Here is a 24,097-nt window from a genome sequence, read left to right on the forward strand (position 1 = left end):
CTCTGCTTAAAGTAGAACTATTATTAGAGAACAGAACTTCTATTTTTAGAGATTCTAGAGACAATATTTTGAATCAGCCTCTAGCTTATGTACAATCTTGTATAACTTTGTGATTAAATGGTCTCGACTTTTTTTCTGTATTGAGAGCCATTTCATAAATGTAATTTTCGCAATTCATTCAGCCAATATTTATATTTGCATTTCCTGAGTGATAACTCTGCTTGAAAGCGTACAGTATAATACTCATTTCGTGTATCTAAACCATTTCAAATGCATCAATTGTATTTTGGGGTGGGCTGGAAAACACATGCATACCTATATGTTTATATATTGCTTAGTATTTAGTAATGATGGACATTATACGTGGAGTGGGTGTTGTGAATGTATCTAGGACCCTAATTAATTAATCCAGATCCATGCCCTTATGTGGTTATGATAAATTAAGTCCTTATGAAGGCATAAGAATCATACCCATATTTAGTCATAGCTCACGCAGCCCAAATATGGCAAGGCTACTTCCTTAGATTCCTAGAGAGCACAACGAGTCCTTTCGACACACCAAACCTCCAGCAACCTGGGAATGTAAATGTAAATGTAAATGTAGTTGAGCTTATATAGCGCACAGCTACCCGCAGTGGGTGTCCCGGAGCTTGCTTAGGGAACCCGTCCTGATATTCCCCTGTGTGATAGCCCCAGCGGGTATCCACAAGGTGAAAGTCAGGCATCCCGCCGCGAGGGGCCGTTGTGGAGATTAAGCAAGCTATTGCCCAGAGTCGCAGAGTGTGAACCCGTGAGTCGAGAAGGCACCGGAGCGAGAATTATCGAGTCCGTGGAATTTTTAGCCCAAGACCCGCCAAGGCGGGGAATTGAACCCTGGTCCAGGACCAATCTCAGCTTCCGGGTCTGCCGCCTCTAACCCCTGAGCCACACTTCTCCCCATGTCTTTGTTTTGATTTGTCATAGAACTCCTGCGAGCACTAAAGGAACAGTCAATTCTTAGTGACATCTTTTATTGACATCTTATGTCCAACCTTACGTCAAACACGGCACCTTCCAGGTATAAATGTACCATTACTTGCGTTAAGCAACACGCGGTGGTGTGGAGCAGTGCGGCTATCTACTTATCCGAAGCCCAGCTGATGCGAGAGCCGAAGGAAGCCGTCACTCCCCTTTGACACACCGGGAAAGAAGCTGCCTTTTCTCACGCCGAGAAATCCAGCTCCGGTGTTTTCCAGTCACCCTTTCGGGTTACTGGGAGATCGAGTCCTGAGAAACGAGATACAAGACCTCCTTGATTCTATAACCAAGGTACGGAGCTGATTCAAACCCTAGAGAGAATTCTTGATTCAGATTCTTGGCAAAAACCCAACTGAACTTAAAACTGCAACTTACTTACTCCTTCCAACGTATTAGGCTTAGGTTAGGTACACCGGGGTAGGCGTATCATAGAAGCACCAGTTGAGTTTGTTAGTCAATGTTTTTATGTATGTAAATATTTTATCCGTTTTAAAGTATCATATGGCTAAGAAACCATATCAATGCTTTTACAGTATTATTTCATAATACTCCTTTTACTGTACGCACTTTACTTCATGATAAGTATTGCAATTGTGGCAATTCATTTCTCTTGCATGAGAAAGAAGACTGCTCAATAAAATAACACCTTTTATTGAAAACGCCTGTCTCTCTATTTCTATGCACTCTGGTGAAATTAAGCATGCACAATTGACTGAGTGAAATAGCTGTCTATTGTTTTCACATGACTCTGGAGATATACTCCTTATTCTGGGCGAGCAAAGTTGTCATGTTATATGGTTGTCAGAAGCTAATCCCTTCTTGTCTAAATCAGGGAAGTTAACCCCTCCCTATTCATTCGCGAAAGTTTCTAGTGACCTCTGAGCTAGCTGGAAAAACTAATTAAGTCTAACATAGTCAGTAGAGACCTAGATGACCTCAGTCCTACGCCTACACTGCTGTTTATGTTATTCCAATGCGCAGAGCCTATTGAGAATATAGGAACTACACTACAGCTTGACTAGGCGTAGTGAGCACGGAACTCACGTCTGAGCATACCCGTCCAACTCGGGGTGACAAATGCAAAAAATACAGTTGATGGACAGAATGCAGAACAATGTCATACATATTACTATGCCAGCCAACTCCAGTGGCTAGCACATTGGATAGCAGGCAAGAACCTACACGAGATTGACTTCACGGCAGACAGGCTGGTACGGGGAGAACTACATCCCCAGTTGTTACCCAGAAGTAAGCTCATTTCAGATTGCCACCCTCTTCTGCGCACGGCCTACTGTGCTGGAAGAAGGCACTAGCATATACCTCAGCGACAGTACCCTACGCGGAGAACATTCCCCTGCTGGGTATCCGACACTGCAGGGTAGACTCAAACAGCATAAACTGCGTCCCTGGGCGGAAGCTGGGGTAGATGAGGTGGGCGCCTTTTTCGGGGACGATACCTTGATGGATCATGATTAATTTGTACAGGTCACGGGTGGCCCCCCCAAGGTTATACTTGTTGCGCGCCACAGTGTCCCATTATATAAGACATACCTGGGCTCCACAACGACTTAGACCCATGCAACACGAATTGGTTAACTTGCTCTATTACATGGGAGCGGGAGTTCATTTGGTGCAATGGCTATACACGGGGGACATGCAGCCATTCCACTCACTACACTTAGAGAAACCTGGGTTCAGGATACGGGTGAGGTACTGTCTGATAAGGCATGGCAGATCGTCCTTGAGCATCCCAAGAGGGTGTCGAGGAATGTTAAATTTAAATTCATACAGGTAATGGTACTACACAGGGCGTACCTAACTCCCCAGAAGTTACACAGAATGATCCCGGACTCCCCCCACTGTTGCCCACGCTGTAGGGAGGATGAGGCTGGATTTTTCCACATTTTATGGGCCTGTGTACGCTTGCGGAGTTATTTGGCGGAGATCTGTCAGGTACTGTGTAACGTTACTAACCTGTAGGTGCCGGAGGAAGCTTTGTACTGCCTAGTGGGGTCCCGTAAACGCTCTAAAACACTAAAAGTTAAACTGAAGTTTCTGGATTTGGCCCTGTTATTACCAGTCAAGGCTTTGACGATGAGATGGAAGTCCCCCAAGGCACCCAGAACATCTTTCTGGCAGGCTGACCTAGTGAGGTGGGGCAGAGCAGAGGGTGCAGCGCTTCGACAGGAGAAGGAGAGAGGCCAGCGGATGTATCACATAGCACTGGACTGGGAGATCATGCTGATGGAATTGGAAGAGATGGCATTGGTACCATCACAGGCGGATAGGCCGTAAAAAAGAATACATTGTGTGCCTGGAGTTGTAGTCGGGAGGAGCAGGAGACCACAAGAGCACAGGCTATTCATAACCGTTGCATTATAATGTGATAGTTTAACATCACTGTAGAGGAGTGGCACATACTGGGCTTTTGTCATGACCAGGAGATGGGTAGGGCAGGGGTGGGAGCTGTGGGGAGGGAGGGCGGGACGGTGGTTACTGTTTGCTTTGGTTCTTAAATGACGTACGGAAAATGCCCCTCTTGTCGAACATTTTGTATCTAAGAAACACACCGAAAAGGAAATGGTCTGGTGGGTAGTAGAGACTGTCAAAGCCACTATCAGACAATCCAAAGTAGACCGTTCTTTAACAATTAAAGAACAACGCTGGATTTGTTTCGCTGATTCTGTTAAACATGGGCTAAACTCATCAACTGAATGGCACACCTTGGCGTGTTTGACTTAGTTTCTTACTGCCAATTTCTCAGATGGACAGTCTCATAAACCTTGGGGTAATGTTTATATACCAACTCTTACACTCTCCCCCCATTTGTCAGTGGTACATGATGTTTGCCTTTCCCCGCTGGTTAAGATTATTGTGATCCATATAAACATCCTACCCTTTATAGCCAAGTGGCTACAACATGAAACAGAAATTCAACAGTAATTTAAAGATACCAATGTATTTTGATGTACGCCATGTTTTTAGAACTATTCAATTCTCAATCTGGGCTGTTTTTGTTAATCAACTAGCCAGCATCCGACCCAGAAATGTATCAACTTAAGTATGCCAATTTGATCTGATTGCCCTATCTTTAAATTGAGGACTTGATGTTGGATTTTTTTTAATTTTTGCGCTGTCGCAAGATTCTAAAAATGTGTAATCGATGTTAATAATCATGTGTACTGTTTGTTTTGGCGATATTGAATACATCATGAACCTTTGTCATTATTCAAACAAATGAGGTGTTATAGATATGATTTGTATAGAGTGTGTACAACCATCGTTCATTTGTCTGAAAATCTTTTACACCACTTCAAAATGGCCGACTGATTGTCCTGATAACCCATTTACCAAACACTGAGGGTAGGTCCCTTCTCAATTTCCATTTTCTTTACTTATTGGTTCCGGGTGACGGCAATAAATATCGAACAGCTGCCTGGACCAGCTCTCTAATCTTTAGACGCCAACAGGAGCTTTACCAGAGTGCCCCACTACTGCTATTTATGTAAGTATTCTGCTAGCACAGCTATTAGCTTTTCTGGAACTTCCGAGTGTAGTACAACTCGGCCCTCTCGTACTTCATTGCCCGATATTCATGGCAACTATTCAGAGATCTGCCTTGCTTGAGCAGTTTCTTTAGACCATTAGGGTCTTGATGTGTTATGGAGCCAGGCTGAAATCTAGAAGATGTTATTGCAAAATATGCATCATTGCCCGTTCTGCCACAGTATCTATATATGTTCCACGACAACAGAGAAGAAACTTTATTTATTTATAAGTTGAGTAGATTCTACATAAATACGTCGAAATCTTTGTTCAATGGTATTAAGTTTCCATTTTTCAATTTATATGCAGACGAATAAGAGGCCCAGAAGGTTTAATACAGAAATACCAACACATCGCATTGACGGTGGCATTGTATATTCCGAGCCGCTTTAGCGCCGTGCATTTGTTCATTAAGTAGCTACAACTGCTCCAGTGTAGCAAGTTGCAGCACGAACTTAGAATACTTATACATTGTAAGTTCTGAGCCGCAGTAGTGGCGTGCATTTGTACAGTAAACAGCTTCAACTGCTCCAGTGTAGCAAGTTGCATCACTTACTTATAATACTTAAACAACAGCACAAGCCCAATATTAATTAGTTTAATGCACAGGTATGAAAAATATCGTAAGAGACGCTATCAGTTGCCATTAAGCTTGAATAAGAAGCACTTAAATAAGACAGCTATTGTTGAAATTAGATGGAGTGAGAGCAATATATGACTCTTTTCATTAACTTATTTCTAGTACCAGTGTCCATAGATGAACTACTGAGTCCCTCCACAGTATAAACTGGAGCGTGGACCAATAAACATTTTGCAGGTACGCAAATATTTGAGTCTACACAATAGCTAGGAGGATGTCATATAAATCAACAGCCATATACAATTTTCCTCTATCTTTGACAGTTTTCCTTTGACGAGTTGACTGATATTCCCTTTCGGTTCAAATCCGGCCAAACAACATTCTTACAAATTGAGAAGTAAGTCTAAATTCCCTCATGAATTATACAATGAACGATGGTTCTTGACAGGTTCTGAAATGCAGATGTAACATTGCATTAACTTGAAATCTGTTTTTTAATAGCATACTGTAACAAGCTATCGAATAAATTAAAATGTTGAACTTAACCCCCTAGAACTTGATCAAAGGGTTTAACGCACACGGTTATCTTCTTAATTGATTGATGATATATTTTTATTTGACATACAATATTATTTGGTAATTGTATTGCATTGCTTTTAAATAGGGGGTTTCTTCTACAATACAAACTGTCCTGATGATGGTCTTATAGACTAAAGCAAGAAAGACCGAAACGTCGACCTTGTCATCAACTCCGAAGCAATTGATTTTTTCAGGAATAACTTCTGTTCATTGTTGACCGTAGTTATTCTTTCTATTTCTTTGAGGAGTTGATTTCTTGTTTTGAACTGATTTGTTTATTCAATTATACATCTGTTCATTGCAATATTTGCCTAGATTGATTTGTTCATTGTATCCCCTTGAACCTATTCTAATGAAATAATACAAATATATTTTCATATAAACAAGATCTTCCGTGTGCTTTCTCAGATTAATTTGTCTTTTCATGTATGATTTTTAACATTTACATTGCTTGGAGTTATCCTTTTGGATACAAGTGAGGTAGATTGTGCCAACTAACCTCAAAGATTTATCTGATAAATTATCTGAAATATTCAACAAATAAAATCCCTTGTAGCAATCCCCCCTCTTTTTTATTCACTGCCCAAGCCTACAAGGGTTGACTGGGTTACCCAGAAATCTTGTTGTTAGATGTAACTGTGGCATGTGCTACTGATTTGCGGCAGTCTTCCGGTAAAAAGTGCAGAACTTTCTGGAGATTTTTTTATTTACTAAAACAGATTGCAGAGACCTGCTGTATTTGGGCTGAAAAGGAAAGGTCAGACTCCCATCTCACCCCTAAATTTTGAATACATGCAGCAGGGGAAGGTGGTGGGCCCATTTCTGACGGCCACCATAAATCTGAATCTGGCACTGGGCCATGACCGAAGAACAGAACTTCTGTCTTCCCAGCATTGAGCTTTAATTTACTTGAGTTCATCCATAGTGCTATTTCGTGCAAGCATCCCTTAAAATTCTTAAAAGCATCTACCGTCTGCTCCTTAAATGTAAAAACCAACTGGGTGTCGTCAGCGTAGGAAATCGGTTTCACTCCCCAGTTGGCAATCAAAGAGAACAATGGGGCTAGGCAGAGGTTAAAAAGTAATGGACTCAAAGCAGAGCCCTGGGGGACACCACACCAGAGCTTATTTTATTTTATTGAAAGAGTTTTAACCAATTATATGTTGTGGAGATTCGAACATTAGTATGCCCTCTGGCAGTGGACTACAAGTGGGGCAGGGGTATGCTGGCAGGAAAAATAGAGTACTTCGAGCTGTCACAGCCATCGAACAAAATAACTCACTCTGCGATGTGTGGGCTGGGCTTCACCCGATGGTAGATGGCAACCACGTTTAACTCCGCACCACATAGGATTTTGGCAAGACTAGATTATTTTTTAATTTCAAACTCCCTGCTGGCAAGATGTAGAATTCAGAAATATCCAAGGATTGTATCAGACAATAGCCCTCTGGTCCTGGTGGTTAACTTGGAGTGGGTGGTATTCAGAGATAATGGCTGGACATTTGAAAGAGCACTCCTGAAGGATACAGAGTATGTTGTGCATATGAATAAATGGATACAGGAGTTCTGGGAGTTTAATAGGGAGAGTGCGTTAGCGGGGGTTGTCTGGGATGCGTTCAGGGGGGAGACGTTGAGTTACACTTTGTCTAAACAGAAGCGGGAAAGAGCCAGGGTGGAACAATTAGTCAGGACCGTTGGACAGGCAGTGGAAGAGCTGTGCTCTTTAATACAGCAGAATGCGCCCCTGGAGATGCAGCTACTTGGAATCATTCAACTGAAAGCAGAGATGGTAGAGGAAATCAGCAGCAAGGCGGCAGTGAAATATTTAGTTAAGAAAGAGCAAGCGTTTGAACTTAGCGAAAGAGTCGGGCATATCTAGCAATCCGAACCAGACAGCAATTGGCTTTGGGGGAGTTTAAGGAGATTATGGATAATCAAGGGACCCTTAGGAGGGATACAGAGGGAATCAGAGAAGTTTTCAGACAGTTCTAAGCAGACTTATATAATATAGAAGATGGCTATGGAGGAGTAGGTATAACGGAATACCTTGACCAGAGCATAGGTGAAAACGTCCTGCACCTCTCGGATGAAGATAAGGCAACATTAGAAGCCCCGATCGGCCTAGAAGAAAAGCTTAAGGCAGTAGGTGATCTTCCGGCTGGGAAGGCAGCAGGCCCGGATTTGCTGCCAGTTGAATTTTATAAGATATGTCAAGGGGTGATTATCGGTGAGATGTTGTACGTGCTGATGCAGGCCCAACAGGGGAACTCTATCCCAATGTCTTGGGGAGGGGCAGATGTCATTGTCATTTAGAAAAAAGGGAAGATCGCTATAGCCCCAGGATCTTACAGGCCAATCACCTTGATGAACGCCAACTCAAAAGTGTACTCAAAGATATTAGCCAACAGACTAGCAAAAGTGTTTGAGGCCTTGGTTAATGACACCCAGCATGGGTTCATACCTGGGAAGGGAACTACGCAGCATATCAGGCAGATAATCACCCTGTTTGATGCCACAGGGGTCCCAGGGGATCCTATCGCTGGGTCCAAGGATCACAGCCAATTCCACCAAGGTCTATGCCATTGTTCTCGGGATTGAAGCGGAGAACGCATTTCTTGACTGTCTGGACTCATCAATTTTTAAAAGGACATGATTCAAAACAGTGCAGGCTGCATACAAAGTATGGGAGGCCTTTTTGAAGAGAGCGGGATTAGGAAGATACAACAGGTATACTCGGCTTTATAAAAACAGATCCCTACCCTTGGAAATCTTTTCAGATTCAGTCTTGGCAGAATGGGTAGGGAAAGGGATTAGAAAACTGGGTGATTTGATGGGCCCTCAGGAGATTGTTCAATTTGTAGAATAGTGGGATAAGTATAATATAAGTAGGAATAGTTTTTTAAAATACCTGCAGGTACGCAGCTTCTTATGTAATATACAGGGGGAGTGGCAAGATTTAATAATAATTTCATATTGGACCTGATAGGAACGGGAGAGGGGGTGTCGATCCGCAGTGTATACGCAAACCTGGTTATTACTAATCCAGATGATATGGAGAAGCATGGTGGTAAATGGGCGAATAAGCTGGGGATCGAGATGGCTAGATTCCAAGATTCCCTGGAGTTAGACTGTACAGTGTTGTGTTCAGCCCGCTGCAATCTCAGCATTACAAAACGCTCTTCTCGCTCTACTATACCCCGGCTAGAATAGCCCAGTGGGGCGGCACTTCAGGGACGACGTGTTTTCGTTGTGCTGCACCAGAAGCTGACATCATACATATCTTTTCTACATGCCCGCAATTGTATAAAGGTATTGAGCAATTCTAATCACAGGTCACAGGGGCCAACATCGTCCTTACCCCAGAGTTAATGTTTTTAGGTGTAGCAACAGAATATAATAGTATGTACGAAGAATTTCTATTCTTAGCTATGGCTGTTGTAAGATTGATGCTCGCTAGGACCTGGCTGGATAAGACTCCCCCAGTTACACAGCATTGGCTTGCTAGTCTTTTGGCGGTTTACAATCTTGAAAAGGGATATATGAAAGGATAGGAAAAAGGGGTAGGGTGTTAGGTAAGAAGATTTGGAAACCATTGATGTTGTGGAAAGGGGATAGGGTGGAGGTATAGTGGAGGGGTGCTAGTAATGATACACGGGTAGATCCCGCTCTGTGCTATTGGAATATGCGAGCAAATGTTTTCTTTTATGGTATTCATGACCGATTATGCTGAATTATTATTATTATTATTTTTTTTTTCTTCTTCTTCTCTTTTCTTCTTTTCTCTTTACTTAGGAACAATTTATTCTGTATGGATAAGTAAACAATGTGTGTATTTTTTTTACATTATATTTTGTGCTGTGCTATATGTGAAAAAACCTTCAATAAAAAAATATTTAAAAAAATTAAAAAAAAATAAAGAGTTTTATATAGCGCTGGCTAGACCTGAAGGTATCAGAGCGCTTTACATGAGAATGAACAATGTAATGGAAATGGAAATGGAAATGGAAATGGAAATGGAAAAAATAACTTAATAAAGCGCGCTGCGGCCAAGCGGCTTCCTGGCGTTAGGGACAATGTACCAGAAAAAGATCAACAATTTCACATTACATCAAAAAATAGGCAATACATTAGGAGAGGAGAGAAAGGAGAGAGAAAAGTAGTTGAGGGGCAGGGGAGTTGAGAGAGGGAGGATAAGGGAAGAGACAACAAGGAGAGACGAAAGGAAGTCTGTCTAAAGACCGACTGGGTAGGTGACGACCATGGAGGGAATCCACGGCCCATCTCCCCTATAGCTAAACGAGGTAGCTCCATCGGGCATCAGACAAAATAGTTCAGCTTCAATACATTGAGAGAGGAGAGACATAAATAGAGGGAGGATGCAGGAAGAGACGACAGAAGAGAAAAAAGGAAGTCTTTCTAAAGACCGACTGGGTAGGTGACATCCAAGGAGGGAATCCCCGAACTGTCTCCCCTATAGCTAAACCAGGTAGCTCAATCGAGCATCGGACAAAATAACTAGATCTCAATTGACGATGGAAAATTCACAGATAAACAGGGTGGGGAATAAGGCCCAGGACAGGTGAGGGCAAAGGTCATAAGCAGGAAAGTGGAAAAGAGTAGAGCAGGGAGGGGTAGGGGGTAGGGCAGGAGGGAGATAAGGTCAGGAGAGACACAGGAGGGTTTGTTGTGGCTGTCATTTTAGGCAGGTACAGGCAGTATTTCAGAAGCGGTCACTGTGTGGGGTGACTACATCGCAGCTTTGTTGTCTCACTGTAGCTCACTGTTGTGTCCCTGTAGGCTCTGAAAACTCACTGCATACCATTGTTTTTTGGGCTTGGCCACTGTATTTGTTTTGGCCCCTTTACATGCTTTGTGCCACACTGCCAGGTTCTATGTCATGCCACGCACCCTCTCTGTCGCTGGTGCACAACCTAGCTAAACTTCGGGATGATCAAAGTGCACTTTGTCTGCCATCCAGGATTTGGGTGGAGGTCCCGCCATTACCAGTGACGTCAGAGGCTCTTCATCCAGTGGAGGTGGTCAGCCGGGGGAGCCCCAGAAACCCCTCCAATCACCTCCACTGGATCCGATGATGAGAGATTGCAGGATGGAGGGATAAGGGCGGGGACAGCAAATGTAGGTGGGCACCTTCGTAGTCACGACTCCTTTCGAAATCAGTCCCAAGGGGCGGTCATCATGAGGTCAGGCATCAGGGCTTCCGGAGCGAGGCTCGTAAATTAGGCTTGATTCACTGCCAGCTGTAAATGGCATGATGTTGCGTACTCTGAGTCAGGGGTAGGCGTCCTTGGATCAGGGCTACAGTGTCGAAATAAGGCGCCATGGATCTTCCTTCCGAGATCAGTTCCGGGGGGCGGCCATCATAAATTTTGCACAATTCAAAGCCAGCAGTAAATGGCCAAGAGTTAGGATCTGAGAAATCCGAGGTCGGGCCTCCTTAGATCCGGGCTGCATGTATAAATGGGGCTCCCTGCAGTCGTCTGTGCTTGCTTCAGTCTTCGGTCCTGGGTCGTGAGCTGTTTTGGTTTCGATTCAAATGGTTTAAGGGCAACTCTCTGAGTACGCCCACTCAGATAGGATGTCAGCCAGGTCAGCACTTTCCCACCAAAGCCCACACCTTGCAGTCTCTGGACCAGAATGGTGTGGTCAACAGTGTCGAATGCCGTGGACAGATCCAGGAGCACCAGCAATGCTGATGCTCCTGAATCTAGCAACCACCTAACCGACTCTGCTACCTCAAGGAGAGCGGTCTCCGTACTGAATCCTGCCCGAAAACCAGATTGTGTGTCATGCAGCGCACTATTTTGTTTAATAAAAGTGGTCAATTGTCGCTGGACCAGCTTCTCCAGCATTTTGCCTATGCCGGGGAGCAGGGAGATGGGTCTGAGGTTCTTAAGGTCACCTGGATCCCCATTAGGTTTCTTTCTTAAAGGGAGAAGTGTTGCATGTTTCCATTTATCAGGAAAGATGCCTGTTTCCAGAGAGGAGTTCCATATGTGAAGTAGCTCACCCATCAGGGAAAGGGATAACATTTTCCACTGTTTGGGGGGACATGGATTATTTGGGGCGCCTGAGCGGCATTTCTGGATTTCAGCTAGAGCAACCTGAGGTGATATTGGTGTGAAGTTCGTAAGCATAAGTGCCTCCACCGCAACTGGGGATATATCTGCTTTCTCAGTTGCCTCAGAGGTCAGAAAGGAGTCATAGACCTTTCGAATTTTATTACCAAAATGACTAGCAATTTTGTTGCACAAGGCTAGGGATGGTGTCACTTTAGTTTCTATCGCCTTGGGTTTAAAAAAGCTTTGGACTACTTAAAAACCTCACTAATGGAGTGGTCTGCGTACTGGATGCATGAAACAATATAGTCCAGCCTGCCTGCTTTTATAGCCATATGAAAACCTTTTAGTGCTTTTTTGTAAGTTACCTTAGCTATATCACAGTAGCACAGCCTCCACTGGCGTTCCAGTTGCTTGCACCTACTTTTTGTTTCTTTGAGGGCATTAGAAAACCAGGGAGCAGAGGGGGACAGTCTAGTAGATTTCACTACTCTGACTGGCGCAACTGACTCCACAGCAGTGGCAAATCATTGGTGTATAGCGGCTGCATCTGCATTAGGGTCAGAGGATAGATGAGGATAACTATCCTGCAGAATAGGGCTTAATGCTGCTTCGGTAAGGTTATTCCAATTTCTCTTTTGAATAAAACAAGTTCCCTTAACTTGCCCCAGTTTGGGCGGAGTAATTGTAAAAGGGATCAGGTAATGATGTGACCAGATAAAAGGGGACGGAGTCTCCATTTTGATGGCAATTAAGTTGGAGAAAACTAAGTCCAAGATGTGCCCCACTATGTGCGTCGGGGAGGACACCTGTTGTAATGGGGTTGGCACCAGCTAAGGACGAAACCAGTTGCGCTGCTTGTGAGCAGTTCGAATCGTTCACATGCAGATTAAAATCTCCCAGGGCCATAAAATTGGAATACACTACCGATTTTTGAGCAATAACATTGCATAGAGTCTGCAAAGCAGTCGCTGCACAGTCAGGTGGTCTAAAGATATGAATGCCCGCGAAGGCGGATGAGAGGTTAATTTGTATACAGAAATAAAGTCATTCAATGCCCTGAACAAAAAGAGGGTTCAGAGGACACCAGCTCCCACGAATCTCTAAAATTAATTGCCACCCTGCCCCCCCTTTTCCCACTTTCTCGATTGGCGTAGCACATTTTGAAACCTGGTGGGATAGCTAGTGTAATTGTTGTCACCGTATCCGTATTAACAGAGCTTACCTGTAGCGTCTCCACCAAGAAGTCTCCATCCTGGAGTGCGACCAGTGGGTTTTTAAGGATTTGCCCTGTGCATTGTGGGAAATGTAGTCCCAATATCCCAAGGACCATCTCAGAGCTTTTAGACCCTGGCATTGGTGTTTTGGACACTTGGAACCCTCCAGAGCAACTTCAGGATGGAGTTCCAGACATTTGAGCAACTTTTGGAAAAAGCTCCATAAGGTGACCGACCAGATGTCGAGAGTCAAGCAGACTACATTGAACTGCAAACCTGCCTGGATTTCAGGTCCATCCCTATGAAAGCTCCGGAGCTCAAGACTTCCAGGAGATGACTGGGGCCTCACACGGAACGTTGACCCAGATCCGGCTTGAAGAAGAGTCTTCCTTCACGTTTGAGTATTAAATCCTCCAGACAAGTCTCTAAGTGCAAAGGTAAAATTTTGACTGAGACCTCCCGCTTAATGTTTCTGACCAGGGCTCAATCGCGATCGGCATCAAACTTTGACTTTGTCCAGGTCAAGCGCAACTAGATGTCTCAATTTGGCACTCTTGTTTTTAAACACTAGAAAGTGTTTATACTTAAAAAAAATGTATACCTCCAGTTCCCTACATTGTATTTATGTTGTATTTTTGTCTTTTTGTTCATAAAAATGTAACATATTTTTGTAACTTGGGGATGGACTTTTATAGTGTATTGTGTCCTACTTATTTAATGTATTGTTATTTTCAAATGATTTACACGCCTGTCTGCACCAAGGGATGAGCAAGGGAATCATTTATTGAGACCTTGACTAACCCTTTTATAGTGGTAGGTCCCTAATTATCACTACAAATAAAACACTTTCCAATAAGGTGCAATCACAATAATGGAAAGGGAAGATGTGCTGTAGAAGGAGCTGTAATCACAATGGATGTAGAATAATAAAGTGCTGTAGGGTGAGGTATGATCACTCTGGATAGAAAGAGAAGACGTGCTGTAAGGGAATGTGTAATAACAATAGATGGAAAAGAAAGAAGAAGAGCTGTAGGAAGAGGTGTAATCACAATGGATTGAAAGGGAAGAAGTACTCTTGGAGTAGTAAGAAGCGGCGCAGGAGGATGTGTAATCACACTGGTTGGAAAGGGAAGAAGCGGTATAGAAGAAGATGTAATCACACGGGATGCAAAGTTAAGAAGGGTTGTAGAAGGACGTGTATTCAGTCAGGGTGGGTTGGGATGAAGTGTTGATAAGAGGAGAAGGTGTAATCACACTGGATGGAAAGGGTAGAAATAATGCAGGAGGAGAAAATGTAGTCACATTGAATGGAAAGAGAAGTTTTATAGGAAGAGGTGCAATCTAGCTGGATGTAAAGTGAGGAAGTATTGTCGGTGAGGTGTAATCACACTGGATGGAAAAGGAAGAACTGGTGCAGGAGGGGGCGATATAATAACACTGGATGGAAAGGGAAGAAGCAGTACAAGAAGAGGTGTAATCACTCTACATGGAAAGGCAAGAAGCGATGCAGGAGAATGTGTAATCGCAAAGGACGGAAGGCAAAGAAAGGATGTAGGAGGAGAAGGTGTAATCCCACTGGATGGAAAGGGAAGAACTGCTGCAGGAGGAGGTGTAATCACACTGGTTGGAAAGGGAAGAAGTGCTGTAGGAGGAGGTGTAATCCCACTTGTTGGAAAGGTAAGAAGTGCTGCAGGAGGAGGGGTAATCCCACTGGATGGAAAGGGAAGAAGTGCTGTAGGAGGAGGTGTAATCGCATGGGATGGAAAGGGAAGAAGTGCTGTAGGAGGAGGTGTAATCCCACTTGTTGGAAAGGGAAGAAGTGCTGCTGGAGGAGGTGTAATCCCACTGGATGGAGAGGGAAGAAGTGCTGCAGGAGGAGGTGTAATCCCACTGGATGGAAAGGGAAGAAGTGCTGTAGGAGGAGGTGTCATCCCATTGGATGGAGAGGGAAGAAGTGCTGCAGGAGGAGGTGTAATCCCACTTGTTGGAAAGGTAAGAAGTGCTGCAGGAGGAGGTGTAATCCCACTTGTTGGAAAGGTAAGAAGTGCTGCAGGAGGAGGTGTAATCCCACTGGATGAAGAGGGAAAAAGTGCTGCTGGAGGAGGTATAATCCCACTGGATGAAAAGGGAAGAAGTGCTGCTGGAGGAGGTGTAATCCCACTGGATGAAAAGGGAAGAAGTGCTGCAGGAGGAGTTGTAATCACACTGGATAGAAAGGAAAGAAGTTCTGGAGGAATCATTCACACTGTTTTCCTTTGATTTTGTATTCCACGTCAGTCAGAAGTGGTTTTGCAGCTCATACCTGTGCAGTTCACGGCTGCATACCTCCCATCATAACAAAAGCCCTGAACCCGGGTGCTGTAAGGACACTGCAGCAGTCTGTCTTCATCTCCTTTGCACTGGACGTCAGAAATCACAACTAGATCATTCTTTTGTGCTCCGAAGGCTGAGGCTGGAGGGACTGCATTTGGAACTCCACAGTTCAGCTCTCTACACACCACAGCAGCATCTTTCATGTCCCATTGGTTGTCACAGACTCTTTCCCAGTGTCTATTCACCATCACCTGTAGAATCCCAGCACAGGGGGCTTTGGATCCTGTCAGTCGAACATCTGCAGTGTCTTAAAAGAAGGAGAATATATTTATAGATTAATATTTACTCAACGATATCAAGAACTTCTTTCCACTGTTTACCATGATTAAAGGAATACAGAGACAGCTAAAGAAAGAGGTATTAATCATACTTATGTGGACCCTGATTACTTTTGAGGTCAGAGGTCAGATCATATCACACTGTTCTGTATTAAGAAATGCTCCTAAAGATTCCACAGTTAAATCTTATTACATGCAAATATGTAGTTTCCCAGCTCATGCAGAATGCACATGATGGGGAAAAAGCCTAGGGGCACAATCCAACTGATTAGTCCAGCAGGATGTGTGACATAATTGTGCAATCAGTGGTAATTCCACCAAGACCACCTCTCCTTCAGGAAGAAGCTCAAGACCTGGCTGTTCGAGCAGTAGCGGCACCCCCCCCCCACCCCCCCCCAAGCGCCTCGAGACCCTACGGGTAGGTAGTGCGCTCTATAAATGTCTTTGATTGATTGATTGATAATTCACTGATGCACAAAGTAGATTTCATTCACAAACACATTTCATATGTATGGGTGGGTAGACGATGGGTCTAAGCATGGAGAAGGCATGTTCTGGCTTCTCTTCAAAGCTTGTCCTTGCCAGTGGTGGAAAATCTGGCACATTTTCGTATTTGAGTTGTTAAAGCACTCCAGCAGCAATTGTTCAGGACCAATTTCCATCAGTGATTTTTTGAATTCATGTGCATGATTTTCAGCAGACACAGAGGCAGCTATGGTGGACGAGCGTCATCACACCCTGACAGCAGTGTAAAGCAAAGACAAATAAAACCATAATATAACATGGTTTATTAACCTTTTATTTTGTGTCCCGCGGTCTTGGGGGTGGTGCCAGGGGAATAACAGGCATCCACGGGGAATGGTATGCACTGTTATCAGTGATCCTCTCAGGCCAGCCAAACCGCCATGCGCACTTTGCATGCTCTTCTGCCAATATATGGACAGAACACATGCTGAAAGCGACAAGGCGGGATAACTCTTGGCTTGGTTAGCTATCCTCACCAAGCATGGTTCACCCATAATGCAGCTAGAGATGGAGGGAGGGGACAGGATTCATTCTGAAGAAGGGGTTAATGCTCACTTTGCCCAATACTATTCAAACCACTACAAAAGCACAATAATGCATGCTTTCCACATAGGATGAGGTAAATGGTACATTTACCACATAACGCCCAGGTCCCCGCGACTGCATGGGTTCTACCCCCCTCTAAAATGTTCCACATAGGATGAGGCAGCTCCTCTGCCTCATCCTCCGCTAGCCGCAGACGATGCAAGTTCATTAGATAGGTCTGTAAAACAAAACTAGCATGCACTATTGTGCTTTTGTAGAGGTTTGAATAGTATTGGGCGAAATCTGCTCTGTGGATCAGCTCATATACGGGTAGGAGTAAGGGCTGGATTTTTACATATAAGGATACCCGTACCTCGAGACGCAGATGTAAACCCTGCATAGACCAAATGCTTATATCCCCACCTGTGGAGAGCCTTACATTTATTACCCACCAGGTGAGTTTCTTGCAATAGTATCAAAACTGACTATTGTCTCTTGAGGTACTGAAGGACCACTCCCCTTTTTATTTTACTGCCTAGGACATTAACATTTCACATCAATATTGACAGCCTCACATCCCTTGTGTCTGCCATGTCGGGTAATTGTGGAGAGCAAAGGGGGAACGCAGTGCGATCGTTGGTGGCATGCATGTTGATCCCCAGTCTGAAGAGCGGTAGATGATAACAGTGGTGGCGGAACCTCCCCGGTCCCACCCCCCCAAGTATGTAGGTGGAAGCAGTAGTCTAGCATATTGGTCTGATGAAGTTAGATTCACTTGGATGCTTTGTGCAAAGACCACAACTATCCTCCCTCTCTCCCTCTGAACGCCCCTCCCTGCCCCCCTGCCAGTTGAATTTGAACTACCCACTCCCCAACAAGGCAGAGTGCTTGTCGCCCACCACTCCATGTGTGAGGTGCCTGGCTAACCACCTCCACCCCTCACCTAGTCAACGTAATATATTCATAGTAAACTTAAAAGCAGTCAATTCTAGTCCAATCCTCATGTAATTTGCTTTTAGACTTGGCATCTTTTGGCGTGGTTACCCCTGACTTTTTGCCTCTACCGCCTGTATTTTTGACACTGTGCCGGATTGCGTTTTGCTGGTTTAGACGCTTCGGGCACTTTGCCACTGCTGTCCAGTGCCAAAGTGCGAGTGCTCCCTAGAGAAATAGTATGTAATTGATTGTCCCTGATTGACAGATTTGTGTTACCCATAGTACCCTAGTAAAGTGCGCTATACGTGCCAGGGCTGGTAACTCAAATGCTACTAGTGGGCTTGCAGCACTGGTTGTGCCACCCACACGAGTGGCGCGGAAACAATGTCTCGGACCAACCACCGCCGTACCCGTGCGCAGTCTGTCGACTGCACCGACGACCTGGCCGGTGTCCACACCACCAGGCCTGACCTTCCCCTTCTTGTGCACGGTAGTCACCCCTATAGTAATCCTAAGGTACCCCCCTGAGCAGGGTGCAGTACATAAGGAAGGCAGGACATGTCCTAGTGTGGGTGACATGTCCTGGTAGTGAAAGACCGCCAAATGATCTTTGTCTATGGAGAGGCCATCTTGCCCGATTGGTTAGAGAGGGGAAGGACGCGTATAATGGTTACCCACCTATCTTCCCATAGGAACAAGATGCAGAGTCGGAGTCTGGTACCCCTGAACTCAGAATTCGATAACGCATCTTTTAGGCTGGATGGTTTTTGAATTCGGTGTTTGAGGACAGCACTTTCAGAAAGCAGCTGTTCTTGTGTTCATCCATTCCATATGCCTTGCCTTGTAGTGCGTATTGACCGTCTGGGTTTGTGAGTGACAGGGTATGGTGTGAAGTGCATGACCCCTGAAAGGACTGAATTGGCCGATCGAAACCTAGCGTGGTGGGAGGCGTAGCACCCAGACCTGAATAGGGCTTTGCCTGCCTCCCCTCGAGTTGCCTCCACCCTTCCACGGAGCATCTGAGGACCCTGGCACACCTGCACCAAGAGTTGACGACGGGCCCTTGCCGAGGGCACCCTGAACTGGTTCAAACTGGGTCTTCGACCCCTCACACAAAGAGATCAAAGCCTTGATGGGGTATAAGTACACCAACCAAAACTCCAGAGAGTTAGACAAGTCTGAATTGGCTACCTTCGTGATCGAGAGGAATCCCTGCCAAAGAGGAACAGTTGAAGAGACTCAGGAGAAGACTGCCCTTGCTGTGTGTCTGGGGTTGGCCTGCAGTTTGTTGTTGCCATTGAGGAGCGGACAAAGGGACTCAGCTGTGACTTGTGTCCCCCTACTTGAAGAAGGACTTTGCTGAAGTGCAGTGTCTGGCTGAAGGGAAAAGTGTCTCCAAGGACCAGAGAAGAGCTGGTCTCCTGTTATGAAGTCCCAGGCCCAAAAGGACTTCACCGCCAGCACCCCCGAACTTCCTTGCTGGGAGTTCCCATCATGAGGAGGGCCTGAAGCTGAGAGTAGGGCCTTTGCATCATTGAGGAGCTGTGCAAGCACGAGAAAGAGCAGAATCCACTCTCTGTTCTCAAGAGTACTGCCGACGTCATCGGTGGCTGGAGAAGACATCACTCCCCTCTGATGCCGTGCATTGTCATCACCATCTTTGTCCAAGCTACTGTTGCCGAGGGTCTGTGTGACTCTGCCCCAGCCACTGCAAGTCCCACAGGCTGTGTTTGAACTTTGGACCTGTGTACGTTGTTGACGCAGGGGTAGCCCCTGTGGAGCTACCGGTGGCTACTACGTAATCTTGATCTGAAACGAACTTCCGAAGAAGAACCTTTTTCAACCAAGTAACCGTATTTATGTGAAACCTTTTTGCCGTTTTGGTCTTGTTAAAGTTTAGTAAAGATACTTTATTTTTCTAAACAGGTGTTGAGTCCATTTGTGATGTCATCAGTATAGTACTGTGAGTGTTAGTACAAATACTTTACGCATTGCCTTTGAAGATAAGCCTGTCTGCTCGAGCCAAGCTACCAAGGAAGTGAGCAGAGGTTATCGGCAAACGTGTATCTTTCATACTCTGACATAGAAGCAAAGGTCCCTATTTGGTCTAAGGTACCTACTAAGCATGGGCGAATTTTGCGAATCTGGCGTTCGCGAAATTTGCGAATTTGCAAACTCGCAATCCGCAAAATCCGCGAATTCTCGCGAATTTGCGGATTTTTTTTTGTGTTCGCAAGGATTTCTGCCAGTTCGCAAGGATTTCTGCCAGTTCGCGAGGGTTTTGTACCAGTTCGCAATTGCGAACTTACATGTCGGCTCGCAACGGTTACGATTATGTTGTTTCTACGTCTGGTTCATCATCACAGGTTCCCAGAACCCTCTGTTTCACCCCTGCCACCCTCTGTTTCACCCATGCCATCCTCTGGTGCATCAATGCCACCCTCTGGTTCATCATCACTGTAGATTATGGGGGGGGAAAGCAAGCACACCTGCCTGCTTCAACTGACATGAATTAATTTGGGGTTGATTTATTAATGTGTCACTGTTTTAAAATTTCAGTCTGGCACCTGCTTCCTTATCTGTAATTTGCTTTCTGTTGCAGTGCAATTTTTTTTTCCAGGACCTTTGTGGCCTACTTGTAGCTATTCTATGAGCCTGCTGTGAGGGTCAGAGCAGGGTCATATAATTGTTGCAACTAGCAACTGAACTCTGGAGGGGACCCAGTCAGGAAGCACTACAGGGAATGGTTACTAATGATGACTTTGAACTTTTGAACCTGCTGAATGCTTTTTTTGTGTTCGCAAGCATTTCTGCCAGTTCGCAAGTATTTCTGCCAGTTCGCGAGCGTTTTGTACCAGTTCGCAATTGCGAACTTACACCGCACGCAGCAAAATTGTATCACCAAGAAAAAAAAATCTGCTGCGTGCGAATTTGCGGATTTTGTGGGAAATTCGCGGATCTCGCGGATTGCGAATTTACCGAAAATCCGCAAAATCCGCGAGCGTAACGGATTTTCCGCCCATGGTTAGTACCTACCTCAGCCAACTTGAGATCCCCAGATCTAACAGTTGCATGTTAGCATCAAACTTTTGAGGCGTAATCTCAGTACAATCAGCTCTGCCTCAGACACAGTGTTGACAATCACCTAAGGAGTCGTCTCATGTAGGTCACAAGTCTCGGCACTGGAAGGTGTGCACATGGCCAAGAAATGTCGGTGAGAGCAAACGAGATCCTTTGGCCTAAGTCACTTGCCCATCTGAGTCCTCTTCTGGGTGATGTGGGAAGGGCACGTTGGCTATTGTTGGGGTCTCCGTTGTTGCGGCCATCCGATAGTTTCCCTACTCGATGCCATCACTCCAGCCACTCCCAAGCTTCCTCCGGGGACAGAAAAAACCATGTCTTACCGTCTGATTCAACCCGAAGTTTAGCCGGGAACAGCATGGAGTACTTAATGTCTTTGTCATGTAGAGCTTTTTGGACCGCTATGAAGCTGCGTCTTTGTGCCTGGACTTTAACAGTAAAATCCGGGAAAAAGGTAACGTTTGCATTGTCAATTTTTAGTGGAGGTCCAGTCTTTGCTGTCTGTAAAATGACGTCCTGTCGCGAAAATTGGACGCCCCCCCGGAACTCTATGGGCCCATTCGATGGAAAAGTAGCTGGAGAGGGCTGGAGTTTATTGATCACCGAGTTTTCCACAAAGAGGTCCATGGCTGGTCCTTCCGTTCGTTCTGGAACCCCTAGAATACGGATGTTATTCCGTCTCGCCCTCCCTTCATAATCATCCAGGAGCTCCTCCATGCTTTTTTGCTGATCCTGGAGCTGAGCTACCTGCTTCTCCAGAATTGAGGTGTCAGATACAAGAGCCGTCGTAGAGGTTTCCACTTCCTTGACCCTGGAGTCCATTTTCTTTAGGTCCGCTCGCAGGATGGTTACCTCAATATTTACTGAGTCAATACAATTCTCCAAAGATGTCCGAACACCTTCCATGGCCTCCATGACTTCTTCAAGGGTAAGGTTTTAAGCTGAAGGGTGAGGTTGTGAGGTTTTGGGATCATCTCCTGGCGTCACTTCTGTGTCCTCTCCTTGTTTGGTCCAGGCAAACTTTGCCAGTAGCTTTTGGGCCTGGGATTTGAGTCCTTTGTTGTTGGCCATTTGTGATGTGTAGGAGACAAGGAAGTGCAAAGATTCAGAGAGACACACCTGTAATTGCCGCTGCCTGCGCAGAGGAAAGGGCTGCCCTCCGCCGGCCTGTCGGTGTTCCAGGCGGTTCTGATAGGTAAGGAGGGAAGTTGGTCGTCTCTATACCGCAGGGTGAGTCTGTCACGCTCTCTGACTAATTTGTGTGCAGCCTATGACCCAGTGATGCTTAAGGTCTTTACTGCTGCTAGCAACACTTCGGACACTTTGCAAGTTGGTCTCTCGGGGGGTGTCCCCTCCCTGCTACTCTCGGAACCCGAAGGAGCTGTTCGAACCTCGGGTTGTTGCAGTTTCTGCTACAGTGGTATCCCACAAAGGGGCTCTCGAGGAGGATAGAGGATGCTCGGGGCCCAACTACAGGCAGCACTCGCTGCTAGAACCATGAATGGAAGTCAAGGGTTCGACATCTTTATATTCGCTAATGCGGCCTAGAGTCCGCAGTGTACGATCCGAGTTTGTTGTGGTCGCCAATATGCCTCCCAGCATGGGCCCCGATTTTGCAGGGCTGCCTGGTCACATCCTAGCCCCACCGTGACTGGCATCTTGCTCGGGGGTTCATGAGGAAATCAAATCCCTCCGCAGCTCCTGATCGGCACCTCCTAACCTTAAGTCCCTTGTTGGCTCCCGGATGATGCAGGAGCTCCCAGCATGTCCCAGTGGCCTCGCGGGTATCAACCAAAGCCGGGGGCCTCGATTGACCTTGTCACCCGGCCCAGTCTTAGCCTCCCTCTGGCCACAAATGTGTCTTCCTCACGCCTCCGTCCCCAGCAGCGCCCAATCATCACCCGACCATCCCCGCTGCTCGGTGGCCCCCAGGGGGTATAGCAGCTCCAAGTGATGCCGATCTTGTCACCAAGGGCAGAGCTTCTATACTTCACTGGCTCCGTCCGTAACTGTCTCTTCCCCCTTTCAGGCTGCCATTTTGGTGGTCACAAAGCATCCCGAATCCCGGCAGCTCTCATCGGCATCAAGTCAGGCGGGATACATTCACGAGCAGCGCATTTGTGCTGGATTGGTTATGGAAGAGAATCCTCATGAGATTGGGAAATCTACCAAGTTAAAAGCGGAGAAATGTACCGATATTTCAGCGAGGGCTGCGGAGCCGCCTCATAGAGCGACCATTTGTGTCTGCCACTAGCCACTCCCCACTAATGATTATTGGACTTGGGCCCTTTTTGGCGGGTTCACCGCTTGACTTTTTGCCTTTAGCCTCTGGAATGGTGGTAGTGCTTTTAGGCCTCTGAGCACTTTAGCACTGTGGCCCAGTGTAAAGTGTGTGCGCTCTCTGAGTGCATGTGGTGAGATGGCCTGCCCTCCCATAGGAATGCATGGGGGATATGTGTGTCCATGGTAGTTCCTGATATATGGGGAGCACAGGTTCAAGTTTGGTATGTGCGAACACGTGAGGATAAATGCTACGCAATGGTGTGTCTAGTGGAGAAGTGCCACTTTTAGAAGTTGGCATTTCTGTGTGCTGTGAGATGTGAATTGACTTTCTGGTTTTGGAGGGGCAAGGCAGGCTGAGCCAGACCTTGGTTGATTAGAGAGATCTGCATTTGGAGTAGGGGAGGGGTGACCATTTGATCTGAGCAGGGCTATGCCTGGCAAAGTGAATGCTGGTTCTACCTCCTACTGTGCGTCTGATGGCAGACCCCCTCTTTCTGAAAGGAAAGATGCAGCCTGGTAAACAAAGTGCTCCAGAACCAGTTGTATCTGGTTCTACCCTTGCCTGCACCTTTGAGAACAAAGGAGTTAGCTGTATAAAAAGAGGGGCTGTGACCCCATGAAGATGTTCTTGTTTGTGGACTTGAATCTACCAGGGGCGTGCTGCTGCTGGGGCTCAGGGGAAAGTTTGCCTCCCTGAGCCCTGCCCTGCCCCTGGATGCCTGAAGGACTTCTCCTTGGGACCCTTCTGCCTTGCCTGAGGATGACTGGGGAACCTTTCCCTGCCCTGGAACCCCTTTTGCTTTACTTTTAAACTCTACAGGACCTTGCTTTTATTTTAAGAGACCCTGGCTCCCTTCCTTTTGCGCCCGGGGAGTGCTGTGCTCCTTCTCCTTGTTGACTCCTTTAAGAGGGAATCCCCAGTGTAGAGATTCCCCCATGGCACCTACCTTGCGGGTGCCTACCCCGCTTATTTTTATGTTTAGTGTGCAAGTGCCCACCCTGCATCTTCATTTTAATTTTCTACTGACTGCGGGTGCCCACCCCGCTTACGAGAGACTAACGCAGGTGTCCACCCCACTG

At 45.9% G+C, this 24,097-nt stretch overlaps 1 protein-coding gene across 1 annotated transcript in view; it reads right to left on the reverse strand.

Moving 5' to 3' along the window:
* The window catches only part of LOC147736943 (scavenger receptor cysteine-rich domain-containing protein DMBT1-like), a 533,293-nt gene that overhangs the window by 180,547 nt on the left and 328,649 nt on the right, over window positions 1–24,097 (reverse strand). Inside the window, exon 13 of the mRNA XM_086922344.1 lies at window positions 15,319–15,636. Within this exon, the coding sequence (XP_086778470.1) occupies window positions 15,319–15,636 (318 nt within the window). The remainder of the gene's footprint in view (window positions 1–15,318; window positions 15,637–24,097) is intronic.

Source organism: Lissotriton vulgaris, chromosome 1_1 (genome assembly GCF_964263255.1).
Source record: "Lissotriton vulgaris chromosome 1_1, aLisVul1.2, whole genome shotgun sequence".
NCBI lineage: Eukaryota > Metazoa > Chordata > Amphibia > Caudata > Salamandridae > Lissotriton > Lissotriton vulgaris.